This window comes from Limulus polyphemus, unplaced genomic scaffold, assembly GCF_000517525.1.
Source record: "Limulus polyphemus unplaced genomic scaffold, Limulus_polyphemus-2.1.2 Scaffold18, whole genome shotgun sequence".
Taxonomy (NCBI): Eukaryota; Metazoa; Arthropoda; class Merostomata; order Xiphosura; family Limulidae; genus Limulus; species Limulus polyphemus.
The window spans coordinates 1572923-1595714 of record NW_013665628.1 but is presented as its reverse complement, the minus strand read 5'-3'; the positions used below and the strand labels follow the sequence as shown (position 1 = coordinate 1595714).

The 22792-nt window shown below is 34.9% G+C and overlaps 1 protein-coding gene across 1 annotated transcript in view; it reads left to right on the top strand.

The window, feature by feature from the left end:
- LOC106457757 overlaps nucleotides 1–22792 on the top strand; it is an 82005-nt gene that overhangs the window by 48379 nt on the left and 10834 nt on the right. The window contains exons 2-6 of the mRNA XM_013917206.2: nucleotides 7794–7865; nucleotides 12633–12790; nucleotides 15213–15367; nucleotides 15635–15786; nucleotides 19889–20119. Of these exons, the coding sequence (XP_013772660.2) occupies nucleotides 7794–7865; nucleotides 12633–12790; nucleotides 15213–15367; nucleotides 15635–15786; nucleotides 19889–20119 (768 nt within the window). The remainder of the gene's footprint in view (nucleotides 1–7793; nucleotides 7866–12632; nucleotides 12791–15212; nucleotides 15368–15634; nucleotides 15787–19888; nucleotides 20120–22792) is intronic.

Sequence of the window (22792 nt, the reverse complement as noted above, 5' to 3'; positions counted from 1 at the left end):
CCGATCTTCTCTTTCGCGTGACTTTACTTTTTTTTTCTGTTTCCGCATGTATGGTCACCGTTATTTATATATGTATCACTTAGGCCTTCTAGAAATCTCTATAGTCTCGATATCAATGGACGGTCGATAGCCTCAACATCAATGAATTACAAGCACCAAATAAACCAATTAATAATAATACTTACACTAAACAGGCTTTTATATCTGACATAAGCTCTTCTTCAAGAGAAATATTTACAATATTTTTCCCTGTATGCAAAGACTGTTTACAGGTCATACATTAAGTCTTCTCATATAGTCTGTCCTCACGTAGGGCCTCCAATAGGTTTCACCTTGACAGGATACCTTGTCTTCATCTCGATCTCGTCTTGTCTGGAGTCTGCATTTCCTAATCTATTTGTATACTGACACAGTAAATTTTTGTTCCTCTTTCTTCTTCTTACCAGGCAGTTCTTTACTTTTGTTGACGTCTTTGTACGTTTCATCTCCATCCAGTGCTCTTAGGTCTAGTAAGTCCTTATCTTCTAAGACAAAGTCATTGTCTTCAGATTCTGCTTTTATGACAGCTACAGCTGTCATCCTCATCTGTACACCAATAACTGCACCCGTAAAGTCTTCTTCCTTCTCGAAATACCTCTTCAACAAATTGTCGTAGTAGGCAAAGTTCTTCCATCAACTTTCACTTTATAGTGCATTCTGTGAACCACTTCCTGTACTGTGAAATGTCCTTTACACTGCCGGGTAAGTTTGTTGTTGGTTGTGGATAGCAGAACTAAAACCTTCTGTCCGACTTTGAATTGTCAACCCTTGGCCTTCTTATTATAAAAGTGTTTCTGACTGTCTTTGGGTTTGGCTTCCCCAGTAAATCTGTTTTGATAGGTCCGATTCACTACTCATTTCCAGTCCTCTGTTTTGTAAGTCTCTTTCCTCTTTGTCTTGTGTTTGACTTTCTCTCGGGTACTGTCCAGGAAGTTTCTGTGATGAAGGGTTTTTCTTCTGCATTTCCTTCACATTTTTAATACCTGGTATGTTTCCTATCACCAAGACGTATATTGGTTCCTTGATACACGTGGTTTCAATATCTCCTACAGAATATGGAGTATGTATCCATCTTTATTTTTGTTATGGGAAATTTTTTCACTGTCCCATCAATTAGCACACACAGGCGTACCTTGTCTGTCTGATTATCAGATAGTAGACTGGTTCACACTGTTGCACTATTGCATCAGTGTTTCGCAGAACCTTCACTTTCTTGTTCCCAACATATACTTCACTTACTGGCATCTTGTGATTTGGTATTACCTCTTGATGTTATGGCTCTACTTATGTGTAATGAAAATGGCCAGTAATGTGGTAGATTATGTGTCACACTGGGTAAATAAAGAGTTTTCTCTGAACCTCAGAAAACTTGCATTCAGTCAATCTGACAGATGATCATGAACTAGATACATCTGAAAGAAGCAGCTGTGAAGTATAGTGTAAGCAGGTACACACACTGTGCCTTTGTCTTTGTCATAATGAGTTTGTACGTACACCTATATGTAAAGCACAACGTTATTCTTTACAATGCGTTTATTTACACATTTTTATTTATAAGCTTGAATACATATATTTTATGCTTTCCTTTAAAAAATCATTAATTTTTTACAGATATAAGCTGCTGGTTGAGAACAGAATTAACCTTCATAAAGAATCGTTTTTTTTTATAAACTCACTGCTTATGTACACCTCACTCTTAAACTTCGTACGTATAACGTAGTTTAAATTTCACCTTCAATAATTAAGAGCTGGGTGGAGTTTCGATTCCTTAGATAAACGAAAGCAAAAAAAGACGAAGATAATTGCTTGTCCTTGAAAGAAAGCTTACACCTTATTGAAGGAAAGTGAAAGTCATTTTCAAGGTGATTTTTTTCCCCACTACTTGCCGCTAGCATCAAGTTGATGCACTTTAATTTCCACTTCAGTACTACAGTTGGGGGGGGGGGAGGATCAGAATTCACTGAATTTGCATTATGATCAAGTAGTATTTAGCTGTAATGTGTTTTTGTTGTTGTTGTTTCCCCTTATGGTTTTGAAGGACACCTCAACAGTTTAGGCTCTCCTGATGTTTCAAATCACACATGTTATTGTTTTACGTATATAATATTAGTAGTTAGAAATGTGAAGGAAAATAAAACTCCGAAATCGTCCATGTGTATCCTTATCAAGACAGCTGTGAGATGAAGGCGAGGATATAAGCAGCAAGGTTTTAAAACAAGCTTCAGTCGGAGAGAACACAATAATTCAAATGTGTTTTCGTTATAGATTATCAATATGAGAAAGATGAGAGTTAGCGCACTTTCAAGGGCAAGCTTTTCCAAAAGTACGGCATGGCTCGTGAAACCGACTATCTTGATCATACATTTCTAAAACTCGTACAGTTTAATTTCTTTGTTTGCAATTTCGCGCAAAGCTACACAAAGGCTATCTGCGCGGGCCGTCTCTAATTTAGTAGGAATAGACTGCAGGGAAGGTAGCTAGCTAGTGAACACCATCCACCGCCAACTCTTGGGCTATTTTTTACCAACGAATAGTGGAATTGATCATCACATTATAACGCCCCACGGCTGAAAGGGCGAGTAAGTTTGGTGTGACGGCAATTCAAACCCGCGACCCGCAGATTGCGAGTCGAGCGCCCTAACCACTAGCCGGCCGTACAGTTTGGTGCTTTTCATTTACTTAGATAATCTATCGATCACTATATCAATCTGTATCATAAAAAGTTCGATGAACCTCGAAATAACAATCCAGATAACCTAAGCGCCTTCTTGAAAGGTGAATTGCTCTTTCTGTACGTTTTTAATAAACTGTGTTTTGTTTTAAAGCGGGAAAGTTGCATAACAGTGAAAATGAAAACTCGCTATACAAATGGAGACGTGTTTGACCAGTTGCTTTAAAAGTCCCGTGCATTGAACTATTCAATTTGTTTATAAGATATTGATTGAAACAGCTTGAAGGTGTAATTCATTTAAGACTAGTTTGTGACGGGGCAAGTAGCGTTGTATTATCTCATATTAATTTATGCTGTGTGTTTGTCCGTGAGCTCCTCCCACATGGTTTGGAGCTAGCAGGACAAAACCTCTCAGGCGGACTCGGGGAGACCAATGAATTGACCTTATATATATATGGCGTTTCTCCCTTTAAATGATAGGTTACAGAAAAATGTTTTCAGTGCCTCTCAACCCGAATTTTTGTGTTCCTGGTCCTCCGGGATCTTGAGGTCTCCATCTTTAAAAATGTATTTATAACCAAATATTGTGTATACCCAAAACATCACATGTTCAATCACAAACTGTCGTACATAAGTTGAGTGATGTAATATGTTGCAAAATGATTTGAAAACATCGTCCTCATTTTTTGCTGGATAGATAAACAGAAGACCGAGATATATAATTGAATTTCCAGGATTTTAACTAAATTATTATGAAGAAGGTAGGTTTTTAACCTTTACTTTGACGCCTGCGTTTCTTTAATATTTCACGGATTGTATCTGATAAATTATGGACAATGATCTTAAAGCTTTTATTTTCAATTTCTTTTATCTATTTTTTTGCTAAGATTACCCATACGAATCTTGACTTATCTCTGGAAGTCTTGTTGTGATAGAGTTTCACCTGTAGGCATCTCTGTATTACAAAAGAGAGTCTCTTCCAGGAAAACAAACTTGAGCGCATTCATCTGGTGATGCTATAAGAACTGACCTTGAAATTGTCATAAATGTTTTACATGCTTGTTTTTTGCTATCTGTTGGGTCTATGCATACGTGTTTTGTTGTGAATTGTTATTTGTTATATATTTTAAATGTAGTGATTCTCTTAAGCTGGTTTGTAGCATTTAGCAAGTTACATGACACATACAATAAATGGCCAGGTCAGGACTCTAAATTCAAACATAGCTATCCACAATTTAGAACTTCTAACAACAAGTGAAGGGAAAGGCAACCAATCAGTAGCGGCCGCTTTCCACACACTTAACAAAATATCGGAAATGACTTTCACATTTATATGGCTCCCACAGCTTTCAGCAGTACTACACGGTTCGAACTTTGGATCTCTCGATACACAGCTTGGCAGGTAATCCCCACTCTCGGTCTACAGCCTTAAGAATAAACAATACAAGCGACTACTTGGGGATGTGGCGTTAAGAGGCTCCTCATTGGTGCAATAAATATTTTTCAAAATTAAGATATATCCATTATTTTAATTTCGTACAAAATTATCAGTTAAAGCACCTACTTTGAGCTTCAATTTTTAAAACATTTTGTTGGAGGTAACTCCCCTAAACCCACATGCTAGATGCAACCTGTCGAAGGATTGATTAGTTTCGGGTTTGCTAAAACCGGCAATGGATCTAGTTACCATGAAGTAAGCATAACACGTGTGTTTCTTTAATGTATTATCAGAGCCCAGAGCAGCCCAGCTGTTAACCTGCCGGACAATATATCCGTGACAGAACTTCATTATTGAAATACAATAGAGCTATAATAACTTAAAATCTATTGTCTTTCGTTTTTTGTTGTGATTTTTTTGCTGCTTAAGAAAAATTGTTGTTTAGCGATCCAGTTCACAATACTTTTTTTTTGTTCATGTTTAAAGAGTACTGTTTCCACTAATAATATTTAGGTTGATTAAATACGTCGATATCCTGTCTAACATTTTATCATGTGCTTATTTAGAATTCTTATCTTTTTCTCTGCTTTCTTTTTCATAAGGTTGAGATTGTTAAATGAAGCTCAATTTCTGTATATGTGTTTATTTTATTATATTATAAATAACTATTTCGAGAAAAATAAGTTACATTAGTTTAAATCTCAGATACTGCTTTTTTTTTCTTAACCATAGAATTACCGGTGGGTGTTCCATATGTGTCCTGTCAGATTTTTAACACATTTTTATAAATAAGTAATTTGTAGGGCCATGATTTGATTGGATATAGGATCCCTAATAGCATATGAATCACACATACAGGTATATATTTAAATGAAAATATCATCAACCTTAAATTTAATTCCATTAATTACTACTAGGGTTTCCTATGTGCGATGTTTTCCAATGTAATGGCCAATTATTTACGCTGATGTGAGTACTGTAACCGGGAAAAAATTAGAATTACTCGATATGATGCATTATGTGAGCCATACCGGAAATGAACAGTATACATGCAAGTCAGTAATTTGAGGACTAAGCAGCAGTTTGGATTGTTTAAAATCTCTCATAATTTTGAACTGATAGATTAGAGGGAAAGTAACAGCACCCACTTCCATCTCTTGAGCTACTCTTGTTTGACCCAATAGTAAGATTTGACCATCACTCTTATAACGCACTCCCGGCTCCAAAGTGCTCAGAGTGGTTTTTACCAAAACGGGACACTAATTACGAACTCTTGGATATACAGTCAAGGCACTCTCTTACCACTAGGTCACGCCTAGCCCTTTAAGAGCTAAAATGAAGTATATAACAAAATGATAACAAATGCACCAAAGGGCATGGACTGATATATTTAAAAGAGTTACACAAGATGTAATGAAAATTTACAAACAAAATAAGTTTTTTCATCTAAGTTTCGATTCATAGCAATTTCTTTTGGTATTAACATGAGCTTTATCCTTTTGAATAAACTGGTGGAATCTCCGAAACTCCCAGTTTAATATATTAAACCTGTTATAATCTATAACCAGATGGTCTTCGTAAATAAGCTGCTGTTGTTATTGTTGTTGTATTCATGCGGGTTGTTTTATTCGTTGAATAATTCATTTGTATATACACCTTGGCTGGTTTCATTACAATTTTGTGTTTAGAGACAGGATGTCCATTTCGACGCGTGGGCGCGAGGATGTACGTTCTTGCTCATATCATAAATATAAATGCATGCATATAATTATAATATTGTTCAGATGAAAAGATTCGCTGTGGTCCTCCTTGTGTATTATCACGTGCTCCGCATAGCTAAGTTTTACAAGAGAGCCTAATGAAACTGTTTATTAAGATCGATAATGTGTTGTCACGTGCTCCGCATAGCTAAGTTTTACAAGAGAGCCTAATGAAACTGTTTATTGAGATCGATAATGTGTTGTCACGTGCTCCGCATAGCTAAGTTTTACAAGTGAGCCTAATGAAACCGTTTATTGAGATCGATAATGTGTTGTCACGTGCTCTGCATAGTTAAGCTTTACAAGGGAGCCTTATGAAATTGTTTATTGAGATTGATTTTTGCGCCGCTATACTCCAGTTCAGTTGTAATAGTTTAACAAACAATAGCGAAAAGAAGGGTATTTAACCCTTACCTTTGGTAGAGTTATTGTGCAAAGGTTTTAAAATTTCCAATTTTAGGCAAATATAATCTTATCACATAAAATTTACTCTTTATGCAGAAAGCGAAGTCTCAGTGACTGTATGGTGTCACACCTTGGTAATCATAAGGAAAAATACTGGAAATGGATTAGAACAATTGTTTGACGAGTCACATGGTATTTTGAGTGCGGTTTCAGGGGTAAGACATTTGTTTGTTTGAAGTTAAGCACAAAGCTACACAATAGGCTATCTGTGCTGTGCCCACCATGGGTATCGAAACCCGGTTCCTAGCGTTGTAAGTCCGCAGACATACCGCTGTGCCATTGGGTGGCCAGGGGTAAGACATGAGTTCCGTTGAAAAAATGTATCACGGCTTTAATCAAATATTTCTGTATTAGACGCTGGAGTAATACATAACAAAGATGAATCAATTAGTGCCCCAGTGGCACAGCAGTAAATTTGTAGACTTATACCGCTAAAATCCAGGTTTCGATACCCGTGGTGGGCAGAGCACAGACAGCCCATTGTGTAGCTTTATGCTTAACTAAAAACAAATGAAATAACTAAGCTTCAAAGTGAAAGGTATTAAAAGTAAGTTCTATTTTTAGTGCAATTGTTTATTTATTTATTTTAAAGTCTTGCATCGTGGTTTGGGGGCCTGAGCCATGAATAAATCCACAATTAAAACCTAATTATGAAAATAGAAATTCAAATATCACTTCGGGAACAAGCATTGCATATGTTTTATATTTCGGTACAGTAAGATAACGTTTAATTCTGTTTGCCCTTTTTTAGTATTATATGGTGTGATAAAAAAATTAACGACAAAAAAGATCAAAATATTCCTCCATATCGTGTAATACAGGAATAAAACAAAATAATTAAACCTTTTCTCCTCCACATATTTAGTGCTCTGAAATTGTGGTAAGATTAACAATCAAGTTAGATTAATGATGTACTGTAAGTAATGGCAGTTCCGGTCATAACGGCTTACAACAGTGGATTAATTATACAAGAAAGAAGCTGGTTGAGAAAGGACAACCATAACGTAAAGAAAAAATAGCAATGACATTTAACTTGTTATTTCTGAGAAGTGTAAATATTGATGCCTGGTTAGGTAGGGTAAAATACGTAATACGTTTTCAAGAATACATGAATATATATATATGTATATGTGTGTGTGTACGACTGCGTTTCGCCTACGAAGTCGATTTGGCATATACTTTACATGAGTATATAAAGTATTCAAAATCAGTTGTGTTTTTGAACAAGACCATCAGGTGATCCAATTTGGCTCGTCACGAGACAGTAGTCTAACTGCAATCTAAAAGTTGTAAACCTTTTTAAAGTGGACTAAGCATATAACCATATACAAATTCTTATAATTAATCTGTATATTTTAGCTTGTAAAAGCGTGGTTTTCTTATTAAAACTCAGTTCATGTTATTTCTATTTTTTTAACAGCTGATGCCTCACTACCTTCTAGGCCATGGATGACGCCATATAAAGCAGTGACTACAGACGACGTCCCAAAATGTGAGTTGATGTCAGAAAGTACATGATACACTGTTACTGCATGAGGTGGCATGACTATTTAACTACTTTTGGGAAGTTATTTCTGTTTAAGTGTTATTTATTCTGAGTTACAAGAAAATGAGCCACTGATGTGGCACAGAATTTGTTCGTTTATTCTGAATGTGGCTTACTGCTCCTTTAAGGATTTTTTAAACATAATTTTTTTTTGGAATCAGAAATACAACTTAGGCAACAAGAATATATAGAGAACTTGCTAAATTCCTTGAGTAACACAATTTCATCTATGGACGCTATAATGAATACATGAAATGTATTCGTTTCTACCGAGAAGGTACGACTACAGAAAATTGTACCTGTTTAGATGTTATTTGTATTAACGAGAACACTCATCTTCCTTGTGTTAACTGATCTAATATTTCTGTCTTATGTATGTTCCCAAAATGTGGCACAGAGCGTACGGCACGGTGGTGAAGGTAAGAGACACTATAGTCCGGTACGGCGTACAGATAAAAATGTAACTTCCGGTACACTGTACCGGTAAATCATTTTGTCAGGGTTATTTTATATTCCCATAACGGTTTGTATCGGTATTGCTGGGTGTCATATTCTGCTGTTGTGAAAAAAATACTGCGCATCAGGCTTTAATTTCAGTCAGATGTGACGTATGCATTCAAACACACAAAAAATGTTTTCAAATAAGACTTAAATGGGCTAATTTTTTCTATAGAGTATAGTAGATGTTAGTATTAAGAATGTGTACATTCAAATGATAAAGTTTCGGTCCGTGTAAGTACGTTTTGAGCTGTATAAAATGTGTGTAGGGCAAACACTACTACCGTAGTGGTAAGAGGTTAAAGTTACTTTCACTACAGTTGTTATATAACCATGAGGATATATTTGATAAAGCTGAGGGCGAGTTATCGTTGCTTATACGTTGACATTGTTAGATGAGATTTGGTTTACTTTATCATAGGCTAGAATTTATGAATACTTATGAAATTATAATAAACAAGGTTTAATTATCATATCCTTTTGAACTCATCTAGTCCTTTCGCTGATCAAGCTTAGTTTTAACATTCGAATAATAAAAACAGAGACACTAGCGAGGTTTCTAATCTTTATTATAATGAACAAATTAATAAAGCGTGTAATTTATTGCATAAAATTAAATAAGCCTTAAAGCTTAAATTACTTGAGGGAACTGGCATTTAACGTTTATCGTAATTAAAGTATTCAAATTAGGCATGGTTATATGAAGAAAGTATAGTTTATATCTTGAACTTTAACCTAACACCTTGAAATATGCTTTCTCATTAATATAAAAGATAAAAATGTTAAATTCTAACATAAACATATTTGTTTAGCCACTTGTTGCATGTGAGTGGAAATTTACTTCATCTTTAAACAACTTTTTACAAAATTCCAACGATTAGCCCTAAAATAGATATATTACTCAATTAAGAAAAACGCTAACGAGTTTTTACACTGTCTACTCACTTTAATAGGACCTCCAGCTGTTACTGTGTTTGACTATGTTTCGCCCCGATAACAGCCCGAACTCGGTTTTGAATATACTCCACAAGATGTCGGAAAGTGTCTTATTCTATTGTAGACCAAAGTCGACATGACAACTGATGTTCAGTCAGATTGAGATATTGTTACTGTGCTGATAGCAAAGAAGATGACTGAAGTTACAATCGTAGTATTCTAACTCAGTTAGAACAATATCAGTGGTATGGATTGTTGTCTTAACGTCTCAGAAGAGCTTTTTTAAAGGATTGCCCCCATACCATTACACCACCTCTAGCAGCTAGCACTAGTGAAACAGTACAAACAATGTTAAGCGCCTCATTTAGTGTTATGCATAAGTTTAATACACCGTTACTAAATCGGGTGGCTAATTATTAAACCTGTGCATGGCTTGGTGTTGTAGAATTTCGTGAAAAACTGAAAGAGAACATCCAGTTCTTCATTCTTTGTATACTAAATTGCAACATAAAATCATATGTGATTTAAGTTCTTAAATGATAAGGTACTTTTCCATTTATTTTTTATTCTTATAGAGGCCCAGCGAACCAACCGTAGCCATTGTGCGCCATTTTGTTCGCGTTAAAGTCAATAATAATTTTCTCGTAACTTAGCACTAAAGTTTAATTATCAGGTTAAGATTATCAAATTTTTAGTAGGATAAATAAATGGTACAATTCACATAAGTCTTCATTTTGTGTCTTGATTTAGCCTATACGAGACTTATGTGTGATTTTACGAGTGTGCACAACCACTAAACTTTGTGCACATCCAAGTATCTTTACACTTCATAATAAGTCATCTTAGGTTGTACTAGCGAAACTGAAAATGTGTGTTGCACAGGAGCTGAAAATGAAAAACAATATATATTCATTAGTTTGAAATTATAAATTAAATCTTAATACTGCATAATTTTGTCAAACATTTGCCATAAGTGAAACCTGTTTGGTGATATTTAAGCTACATATACTAGAACAAAAAGATAAACGCTTGTAATAATACATTTAAAAAGAAAAAGTAAAAAACACTAATTCCAGGAGTTATAGGCTAGTGTCAGCGAGTTCTTTTTCCATAATGAAAGGATCCGCAAAGTTAAAATTGTAAACTTTTGATTTTGACTACGTTTTGTTTCACTACTTACTTGTTAGAAAAACTCGTAAAACTTTGCACATAGTTTGGCTATTAGTTGAAGCTTAAAAATTTGCAACAATTAATCCTAATTAAAGAAGAAAGCAGATGCTTGTGGTTGAAAGTGTCTTTCTTTATCTCTCTCTTTCTCATTACGTTACGTAATAAGTATGATCATTGGTCAACTGGGGGATTTTATATCTGTGAAAAACAAGAATATTTGTTCATAGGTTTTTCACTTATTCAGAATTTTTAAAATCTTTATTGGTACTGGTACAAGGAGCAACAGTTAACCTGCAGAGCTTCTGTCAGTATCTCTGTGTGTATGTATTTATCTACTTCTGTGTATCAAAATTATACTTAATGACTTTTATTACTAATATATATAAATTGGGCAAATGTTTTTGTAATTAAGTATTTTACAGTTTTATGATATTTATATTGTAACGAACGTTAGTCGAAGTTTTACAGGCTTGGACTTTGGTAAACAGAGCAAATCAGTAGTTGTTTTTTTTTACCGAAATACGTTGCAAGTGTTGGCTTTTAAATGTTAACACTTTAATTACGAATATCTCCAACTGGCATTAATAATAGAAAAGAAATTAATCATTTATGAAAGAAATAAAAGGTATTGAACAATAAAAAACATGAGTTTTTTTTGTCATAATATTCTCTGCGCATCGATATAATCCTTGTCAAATCAGCGAGGGACGAGTTTTGTAACAAACGTTGCATAATATTTTTACTTCCTCCTGTTTTGACAACAACAACAACAACAAAAAAAAAAACATTTATACAAGACTACAAACTGTTTGTTTTATTAGACAGTAATTCACTTTTAGTGCATCGTACTTATTTCCTGTGTAAACTTAGGTATATAGAGAGATGTTTTATGTGTATATATATATATAGAGAGAGAGATTACGCTACTTATCAAATAGAGCACAACTATGGTCCACATATATGTAGTAGTTGGAATAATGTAATTAGAGTTGTAAAATCAATAGAAGTAACGAACTGTGACAAGTGTTCTGTGTTTTTGAATAAGCATTAGAACATAGACACACTTTACCATTAACTGCATTTAAGTTAGTTTTGAAATCAAATGTAGTTCAGATTATCCCTATGTGCACGGGTGGGGTCAAAGTGGACACGCCACGACCTTTTACAGAGTGCCATTCAACATGGTATTAGGTATTTGATGTCGGAGTTATCAACTATTCATTTGCTTTAAACTGCTAATTAGCGACAGTTCGTACCAGAGGACAGTAAATACCTGATACAATATAAAGGGATACTGAAAAAACTGTAGCTTTGTATTTCGGAGGTTCTAGATGTTATGGAAATACAACATGCAAGCTCTACGATAAACAAAAATAAACTTATTCTTTACATGATCATTACCTTGCACTCTTGACTTGTCAGAGTCTGAGTCAGACTGACGTTGTCGTTTCACAGACATATCTTGAGCACAAATTTTTTTGCAACGCATCTGATTTTTTTGTGTACAATAGATGTATATTTTACTTAAAGCTTGCCACATTTCGTGTAGATACGCGTAATAAATTCGGAATTATAGTTAATATTCCTTCTTCAATACACATTTGGGTATTATACTCTAATTTGACCACAGTCATTTTCTTATCTTTTCGAACTTTCAAAGTTGAAAGTCTAAATAACCGGCAAAAAATTGCTATCAACTAAAGGCGATTCCAAAGGATTGAAAACCCAAATTACTCGCCAAAAATTTTTATCAACTAAAGGCGATTCCAAAGTTTAATGCTACTGAAATAATTAAAAAAACGGGTGAAATAAACCTGACTGTTCCTAGCAAAATAGCAGCTGTAAGTAAGTGAATCAAGGTGAATAACGAATCTCTATAAAAGACTCCTGTTTAAAATTTAGTCAAGTTGCAATCAAACGTGTATTCATCTCGACCTTGGCCGTTCGATAATTTTGCTAAGCAATCATGAATGAGGTAAAACAAATTTTATAGACGTACACAGCTGTGTTATTACTGTGAATGTGTATATGTGTTTTATTATTGTGCCTGTGCATATGAGTGTGTGTGTGTGTGTAATTTAAATTACATTTGTATCTTACTTAAACCAGGTAGTTTCACTGTAATGTCCTACAATATCTTGTGTCCGAAGTACGCGTCTCAGCAAATTTACAGCTACTGTCCGCCCTGGGCGCTGGACTGGGAGTACAGACGTAAAGCCATCATGGACGACATACGGCATTTCTCTGCCGACATCATCACCTTACAGGTATGTTTAAAATACGCTTTAAAATGTAAATTTATGTTACAAATTTATTAAATATCAATTTTTATAATGAGTGAAAGGCCTCGTCAGCAGTGGCAACAAACACGATATACTTGAAATGATGATGCACATTCTTCTTTCTGGAAACTGTAATAGGCCAGTAAAGAATGGCGTGCATTAATCTATTTGTAGGTTGATCGTCTCTAGGACAAGATTATGACTTTTTGAAAAATATATTTTACTTGTAGAACATTACCTAGGAGAACTTTATATGGCACCTGTTTTTATATGAGTAAGAAAATAATCAATCAATCAATGATATAAAGAAACGACTTGAGCTTTTTTGTTAAAAAAATACATCCACAATCTTCTCGTACACACAGTTATATCATGAATCATGCGGCAACACCACACACACACACATACATACATACAAAAATACATCCACAATCTTCTCGTACACACAGTTATATCATGAATCATGCGGCAACACCACACACACACACATACATACATACAAAAATACCTCCACAATCTTCTTGTACACACAGTTATATCATGAATCATGCTGCAACACCACACACACACATACATACTTACAAAAATTCCTCCACAATCTTCTTGTACACACAGTTATATCATGAATCATGCTGCAACACCACACACACACATATACATACAAAAATACATCCACAATCTTCTCGTACACACAGTTATATCATGAATCATGCTGCAACACCACACACACACACACATACATACATGATTACAGGAAACAAGTAACATATACTATGAAGAAATTAATGAATAATAAAACAAACGTTTTGTAGCCATTTATAAACATTAATTATTTTTTCTTGAGTTTTAATGAAATACACGTTGACAGGAGTATGTAACTCATAGTCTCTCACCTTAGACTTAAATGCTATAAAATCACATTAAGAAGTTAAGTTATAAATAATTCATTCGGTTAAGGGTTTTAAGTTAGCGAACAAGAAATGCTTCCTTGTTAAAAACCTCTATGGGTTTTTAGACCTTTATCTCCTCATTTTATTATGTGATAAAAGTTTATGTTTGCATATCTGTCGAATTTTAATTTACTAGCTAAGTAATCTGTCACGTTTATATGAAGCTTGAACTTTTTATTGAACTTACAAGTGGTAAGACCGGAAATCTGAAATAAATATAGGCGTCAGATCCATTGATAGTATAGATGGAACAATTGATATCTTATAGAATGAGGTATTGATGTCCTGAAAATAATAATTTTTATTGAGTTATAGAGCTAGAAAGAACAGCTATTCTTAAATTAAATTGATTTGAACAAATCTGAACTAGATGTGGCCTACTGGTTAACGTACTGGCCTGTATACCATAGATACAGAGTTCGTACAGTGATACTGCAGAACGTTTTCGTACTGGCCTGTATACCATAGATACAGAGTTCGTACAGTGATACTGCAGAACGTTTTCGTACTGGCCTGTATACCATAGATACAGAGTTCGTACAGTGATACTGCTGAACGTTTTCCATACCGTTTGTTGCGGGTATGTTATAAAAGTGACAGTTATTCCCGCTATTTGGCTGAAAAAGAACAAAATCCTTTAGTCAACGGATGCTACTGATTAGTTGTCTTCCCTCTGGTCAGATAAGGACAGCTGTATCTGAATCCTAGGGGTTTCTGACCTGGTTGTTTAGCCCATAAGGTTTCGTTAAGGCTGAAAATACTAGTATCAATGAAAAAAAACGTTCACTATCCAAATAACAGTCAAATTTTAGTAATGACCACAGTATCTACAACTACAATAAAAATTATTATTACACACTATTCCTCATTTTAACCACATGAAAATGTGCCTTTTTTTACCGGCAGTACCTTTAGTGAACTTGACTTACACGTCTTCAGACCAATTTATTCACCCGACAGATACCCTTAATATGGAAAATATAAAACTCTTACTGGTCTATTTTGGGTCATAATTTGACATCTAGATACAAAGCTATCAACTATGGGTCAGCGGTAAGTTTGCGGACTTAAAACGCTATAATTCGAGGTTTGATTCTCCATTGTGGTGCAGAGTTGCGATAGCCCATTGTGTAGCTTTGTCCTCCGGTGGGATAGCGGTATATTTACTGATTTATAACGCCAAAACCCGTGGTTGAATTCCCCGTGATTGACACAGCAGATAGCCCAATGTGGCTTTGCTCTAAAACAAACAAACGTGTAGCTTTACGCTAACAAAATAACAGTTCTGCCCCTGGCGGCTTAGCAGGAAACTTGGGGGCTTATAACGCTATAACTCGGAGTTTAATACCAGGAATGAGCACAGCGCAGATATTTCATTGTATAGCTTTTCGCTTAACGACAAGTAAAGAAAAACTTTAATTTTGAAAAAAAATTATTACTATTTTTTATGTGTAAAGGAAGTAGAGACTGGTCAATTCTACGGGTTCTTCTTACCCGAACTAAGAAGAGATGGATATGAAGGAGTTTTTTCCCCCAAGTCCAGAGCCAAGATAGTTTTTGACAACGAAAGAAAACGCGTGGATGGTTGTGCTATATTCTTTCGAACAAACAAGTAAGTAATAAGAAATCTGTATAACACAACTTGTCACCCGAAAGCTCATAAGAAGTTTCAAAGATAACTCATTATCAAGATGTTTAAAAAAAATTCAAGTTAAGAGATATACCTGAGGAAAACTGCCAAAATATTTTTTTTTTACTTTACACATCTCTAGATTTTTCAACGCAATTTTACATAAAAAAACCTAAATTTTATTTTATTTTTATCTTCTAATCATTTACGGAAAAAGTGTGATAAAACATATACTGGTTTTATTTCTAGATTTTCTCTAATAAAAGAAACTTTAGTGGAATTCAACCAGGTTGCTCTGGCAACAGCAGAAGGCTCCGATGATATGCTCAACAGGGTTCAAACAAAAGATAACATTGGATTGGTTGTTCTACTCCAACCAAAAGCAGGGCCAATATCAAATTGTATGTATAAATGTAAATCAATTCTATATAAACTAAACGCCTAGTATCTTCTTTTGTGACTACTAAATAACCTGTTATTGCACAATGAATAAATCTAATAATACTAAATTCATATTCACATAACTATTATATTGAAATAAAATGTTAACTTCTGGCAAAAAATAAAACAAACATAAAGGAATGGATATAAAGTTGAGAACAATTATTGTTCTTCTAAAGAATGTTTCCAGATATGCTTCCTTGCAGTTTAATGCATTATTTTGGGGTAACTGTTTGTTTGTTTGTTTTAAATTTCGCGCAAAGCTACACGAGGGCTATCTGCGCTAGCCGTCCCTAATTTAGCAATGTAAGACTAGAGGGTTGATGGGTTCTATCTGGAACAGATGATGAGGTTCACATATCTAAGTCAAATCATTATGGGGGATGGTAAGTGTGGCACAGAGATAAGAAGACGAATAGAAATAGCAAGAAATACCTTTTGCTAAATGAGAGATGTCTTGGCAGCAAAAACCATTAACGTCGAAACGCAGAGAAACTAGCTAGATGCTATGTACTGTCTACTTTTATATGTGCTGGTGAAACGTGGACAATCAACAAAAATATGGAGGAAAAGATCGATGCATTTGAAATGTGGATGTTCAGAAAAATGCTGAGAATATCTTACAAAGACAGTTTGTTTTGTTTTTTTTAATTTCGTGCAAAGCTACTCGAAGGCTATCTGCGCTAGCCGCCCCTAATTTTGCAGTGTAAGACTAGAGGGAAGGCAGGTAGTCATCACCACCCACCGCCAACTCTTGGGCTACTCTTTTACCAACGAATAGTGGGATTGACCGTAACATTATAACGCCCCCACGGCTGAAAGGGCGAGCATGTTTGGTGGAACGGGGATTCGAACCCGCGACCCGCAAATTACGAATCGAGTGCCCTAACCACCTGGCCACGCCAGGCGCTGGGGTAACTGATCGTTAGATAAATAAAGATCAGATGTTGAAAAATAGGGAGCGTTGCAAAAGTAAAGATGGTTGCTTATTTTTACTTCTTTAAAGAACTGTTTCCTAGACATCTTTAGAGTCACTTGACGGGATGCAATAGCGACTACCAAGAGCATTACACATATAGTTGATGCGCTTGAAATCTGATGATAGGGCTACCTATTCCGTTCGGTCAATATACGTCCACTAACGTTTTATTCCTGCCCTTATTGCACTTCTGTATGAAAATGAACTGGATGCAAGATGAAGCACAACTCATTAAGGAAAAAAAAATGCAGCTCCACTCCACGTATCCACCAGTCAAGGTTGTAGGATAGCTGTTTTGCTCCTTAATGTGAGAAAAATTCATAGTATTAATAGTCTAACATACAATCGGGCTTTATGCAGTCTGTTTATAGCTGCCTGTAGACTCACATGGCGTCCAGTTGTGGCTACTAACGTCTATATAGTCACTCTTAAGATGATCCCGCCACCGTACATGCTCGCTCTTTTAATCAAAGGGGCATTAAAAGTGACGTCAATCCCGCTATTCGTTGGTAAAAGAGTAGCCCAAGTGTTGGAGGTGGGTGGTGTTAGCTAGCTGCTTTAGTCTATAATTCCAAAATTAGAGAGGGCTAGCGCAGATAATCCTCGAGTAGCTTTGCGCGAAATTCATAAACAAACAAAAACTTTTACGACAAGCCAAAAGAGACTGATATGGTGCGTCTGTTAACGTTGTGGATGATGGTCTGCTTTCTCTAGGTCTGTTGGTTTGGAATTAATTCCATACTCTGCTAAGGACAATTTGGGTGCTTGTAACCAGTTAGCAACAGTCTGTTGCGATTATTCGGTTTCCATGCTATAAGTCTATCAGTGGTTCGTGAGCAATTTAGAGCACTTTAAGACGTTGGCCGCCGCCTTATAGTATATTAATCCACAGTATAATGCCTAATTCCTGAAGTGCCAAAAACTCACAATATCCTAGAGTCAAAGCCACAAAGAAACTTTATTTTTGCAATATTATGGTCTGTGAACCACTGGAAGGTCACGGACACATTACTAATAGTGCCACGTGATCCTCCGGTGGGTCACATGGCAGCCAACGTGTAAAACAATGTGCTTTACTTCAGAGTGACAACCCAAATAAGATTATGTGAAACTTCATGGGCGTTAGAATAGGAGACCACCACCCATTTTCCTCCATCTCCCCATAAGATTCGATAGGCTTATAAATTGGCCATATTGAATTGATTTTTGGTCAAAATATTGACTCCTTTACTTGCTACAAATTCTGAAAATGAGTCGAAAGATAACAATAAGATATTAAGGTAGAAACTGGTGTAAGATAGTCATTAAACTGCATATTTTCACACTGATTTCGCTTATGTTTTTAATTCTTGTTATTTCCATAATGTTTTGGCCCCACCACATCGAAATAGGTACGAATTTCCAATCTACTTATAAGGATTTTCTAGGTAAACATACTTAATTCATTTCCAACCTTGACTTCCCACTCACACATATTTTGCTTCCGACGCTTATGAACATGTCTGTATGATATGGATTGGCAGATCTAGGATTTTGCCGGAGGGAGCACTTAAAAATATTTTTCTTGTTACATTCCTTTTTAATAAACTCATTTACTTATTGGTGAACTAGCTATAACATTTTCCACCGAATAACAAAAAAAATAAACAATAATGTCACAATGAATACATTAAATGAGAAACTTCTATTATTCAACTTTATTTTATAAACTCTTATCAGTATCATATAAGAAGCAATACGTCATATTAACTAAATGAATAATTAAATAAAACTAAATAGAGAAAACAAATCTTGTTCGGGTGGCGCTCAAATTATCCTAAAACAAAAATTTAATTTTTATTTTTTAATTATATATAACTGACCTACGTATACAAAATATGACTATGACTTTGATGAAATGTTGAAGATAATAAAATCAACACACTTTTTCTCACCTTCTCTTTTTATTTATATTTTTCTAAAGAGGGAGCATATGTCCAATCGCGATTGTGTCCTGCAATGTATTTAATCGAAAAGTTTGTTTGTTTGTTTTGAATTTCGCGCAAAGCTACACGAGGGCTATCTGCGCTAGCTGTCTCTAATTTAGCAGTCTAAGACGAGAGGGAAGACAGCTAGTCATCACTATCCATCGCCAACTTTTGGGCTACGTTTTTACCAACGAATAGTGGGATTGACTGTCACATTATAACGCCCCCACGGCTGAAAAGGCGAGCACGTTTGGTGGGACGGGGATTCGAACCCGCGACCCACATAGTCGATAGGAAGAAACAATTTTAGTTTACTAAGTAAGATATAACATTTACACGTTTTAGGCGGGTTGGGGTGGGGGAGGAGAGAGAGAATGTTACCATTTGCACAAGATAATTATTGGATACATGTTTCTCAGTTTGTCTTCGTTTAATTTTCATGGTAATATACTAGAGTACACTAAATCAAAAACAACAAAAAAACAGCATATATTATTCCCGGGCAATAGTGTATTATGATATTTAAAAATAATCAACGAAGTTGAGAGAGAGCAGCATCTCTTGATATATTTTCAAAACATAAATTAAAGAAACTGAAAAAGATAACGCATTGCGCATGAACTCGTTCATGTATGTGGGACTAAATATTGTTATTATGGCCTAAACGGTTATCATACAATTACGAAGTATTTTAAAGTATAGTAATGACAAAAAATATAACCTCTTGAAAAGAAATAGATTTTTCCATACATTAGGGAGAAACAGAATTGTTTTAATATTAAAAATGCTTCTCAATAATATAAACAGCGACGAATATACCCATAAAAATTTGGAGCAGTATGTAAACCTTTGCTCTCTAAATTTCAATATTCATAGCAATTACTTTAAAATAAATCATTTTTGAAATTAAAATCTTTAGTTTGACAGCAAATACTTTTGGCATTAAGCTTTTGTTTTACAGTTTCCAGACTTAAATCAGACTTAGAAAGCATGTGCTTTTTATCATCTTTGAAATTATTGTTTTGAAACTCTCGCTTAAAAAATGGCTCCTTTTTCGCTTTTTTTTCTTTTACATTTTCTTTTGCATATATATATATATAAATATTTAAATATTAGGTGACACCGACCACTCCCACCTTCACCAACCACTCTTGGTCTGTACTACCCACATGCATTGGGATCCAGAATACTCTGATGTAAAACTTATCCAGACCATGATGCTAATGCACGAGCTGAGACGGATTGCCCAAGATGCCACTCTAAGCAACCATAACAGTGAGCAAGCATCAGATGTCAACACAATTCCTTTGTTATTATGTGGTGATTTCAACTCCCTTCCGACTTCTGGTAAGTTATGGCTTATAGAGCCCAACTTCAACTCTTTCTGTTACGAGTTACAGAGCTCAAACAGTTGCTATAGGACAGGTACTCTCTATACATGAAGTATCGACTTGTTTTTCACTTTATATCGTACATGAAAAGAATTACTTGTGCTTCCATATACATATAAAGTACATTTTGCTTTTATCACAATTGCAGAGTTTACGAAAGTTTCCAAATTTACTAGATGACTAACAGAATTGGCAGATATATAAAAAAAGAAGACCTCTACGGGCTGTGATAAATAGGTAATGAACAAGCAACATTTTGCATCCTGATGCTATGACACCAAAGAGCTAGAAAACCTGGTGTCTACTGGCCTTGCCTGCTGAACATGAGTTGTCACCACTACCTTGTGGAACTGAAAATTAGCGTGCTTTGCAAACCACTCTAGGGCTTTTTTTTTCCAATTTCTAAATCTTGAGAAGACAAACACAGGGTCTGTAATTTTGGCGAGTAGTGACATTTTGCTTCTGAAAGCTTTTGTGCAATAAAAGCATAGCACTCCTTTCAACCAATGGTTGTAGTTAAGCCAGGAATTATTTTTTGAACCATTTTTTCTGAAAATTGGATATTCTTATTTGTCAATTTTTAGTCTCTAATGAACCTTGGGTTTGGCTGATGTGAGGTATTTTCAAGGTCATCTCTTTTTTACCCTCTTAACTTTATGGCTTCTGCCTCTGTGTTGTGCAACTGTTAATGTTCAGCCGATACTTCTCGCTCCTCATCACTAGCCTCTCTGCCTGCACATTCTCTCTCTTCCTCTGTGGCATTGCTGCTGAATCTTCTCCTACAATAAACATGACAGCAAAAATACCAAACTCAGATACCACAGTAAACCCCTTAACACCTCTTCTAAATCACCTTAGAAATATGGATTCTTACTTTACATGTAGGCGTGTAAAAATGAATGAAATAATAGTAGTAATAATAAGATAATTAAAAAGAAGAAGAACAACAACAGGAAGAATACAAATCTAGCGAGACACTTCTTTTAAATACTTTTACAGACTCTGTTTGAAGTTAAGATATTGCTATCCATGTTAAATAATGCTTTCTCGTGAAAGAAGTGAACATCTTGTAAAATAAGAACTGGAATAGAAAGAAAGTTTTGACACAATTATCTAATATGTTTAATGATTTTCAAAATGATGGTTATAGTCTGATATTTATGGCTGTGATTATAAGCTTATCTTATCAAAAACAATCCAATGAACACTTGAGAAAAAAATGCCTTATGTACACTTTTTTTACATTGCTATAAACTTCTGTATACCAAAGATACATATTTAATTTCTGAGATGGCTTACTTTTAGTCCAATTAACACTATTTTGGTTGCCCAGTAAAAGTGCTATGATATATATATATAAAATGTAACCAATTATTTATACATTTCTGTTGTCATAATCTGTAACTTATAAATATTAACCACAGTTTCCACGTTGAACCCCTTTAAAATTTAATAAAGTGAAAAAAATGATATTTAATTATATCGAGTAAATTTATTTAACTATAATAATTATACATGCAGGTAAAAAATAATAATTAAAGAACACATTGCCACTTAAACCTACAATTTTTGTACAGAAACGAAAACAAAAAAAATCAAATAAATAAAAGGTCCTTTTGGGGGATATCAGGGATATTAATGTACTACATTTTCTTTAATAAAACAGCTAGCTAAACGACACCAAAATCGAAAACAAACATCTGCTGTTGCTTTACTAACTCTTACATTAGTATCATTAAGAGTTGTAACATCTGTGAGTGTAAGAGTTTGTTAACTGTTTAGTTTTAGTACTAAAACATTTCCCCAATTTCTTAAATTCTTAGCTTGTCTGAGTTCCTAGTTGCATATGCTTTTCGATTCATGCTATAATTGTACTTCACATATTCGTTCCACTTTGTTGATATTACGTATACATAATTCCAGGCGTAAGACTTTCCAAAGTTCAACAAAGAATAGTAAGTTTATTTACTGACATCCATCGCAGTCACATGCATGGAAATCCTTTCTTTATGCAACAAATCGAACAACATCTTTTCGACAATAACTTCCTCGAGTTATATTTTTACGATTTTATTTCTTTATGTCTTAATGGTGAACAAACCTATTGTTAAAACAAAAATAAAAACCCAAACTGAGGCTAAATGGAACTCTTGTCTTAAAAAACAAAATAATATTTAAATACCATTTCTTTTAAAAAATATATAATTTGGCTCTTACAGTGAGTTTTCTAATATGCTTTTAAAAAATTTCCTTAGTTCGTTTTATACTAACAGTACATTCAGCCACTTTTCCAATTAGATCTTCTTATCCACACAGATATTATTTAAGATTTACAGCAGTGACACCATGGATGATTCTTGCTTTTCCTTCATTAGCTGCCAATGTTTGTTTGTAATTAAGACAAAGCTACACAATGGGCCATCTGTGCTCTGCCCACCACGGGTATCGAAACCCGGATTCTAGCGTTGTAAGTCCGCTGTGCCACTGGGGGGCAGCTGCCAGTGCCCAATTACCTGTCTGTGTTTCAAACACTCCACGGAAGGTGAGCCAAGACTGAGGCAGTTGCAATAAAATATTACGCGAGTTTCCGCATGGTTTTAGTGCAGGTTTTGTTTGTCGTGACAACTGG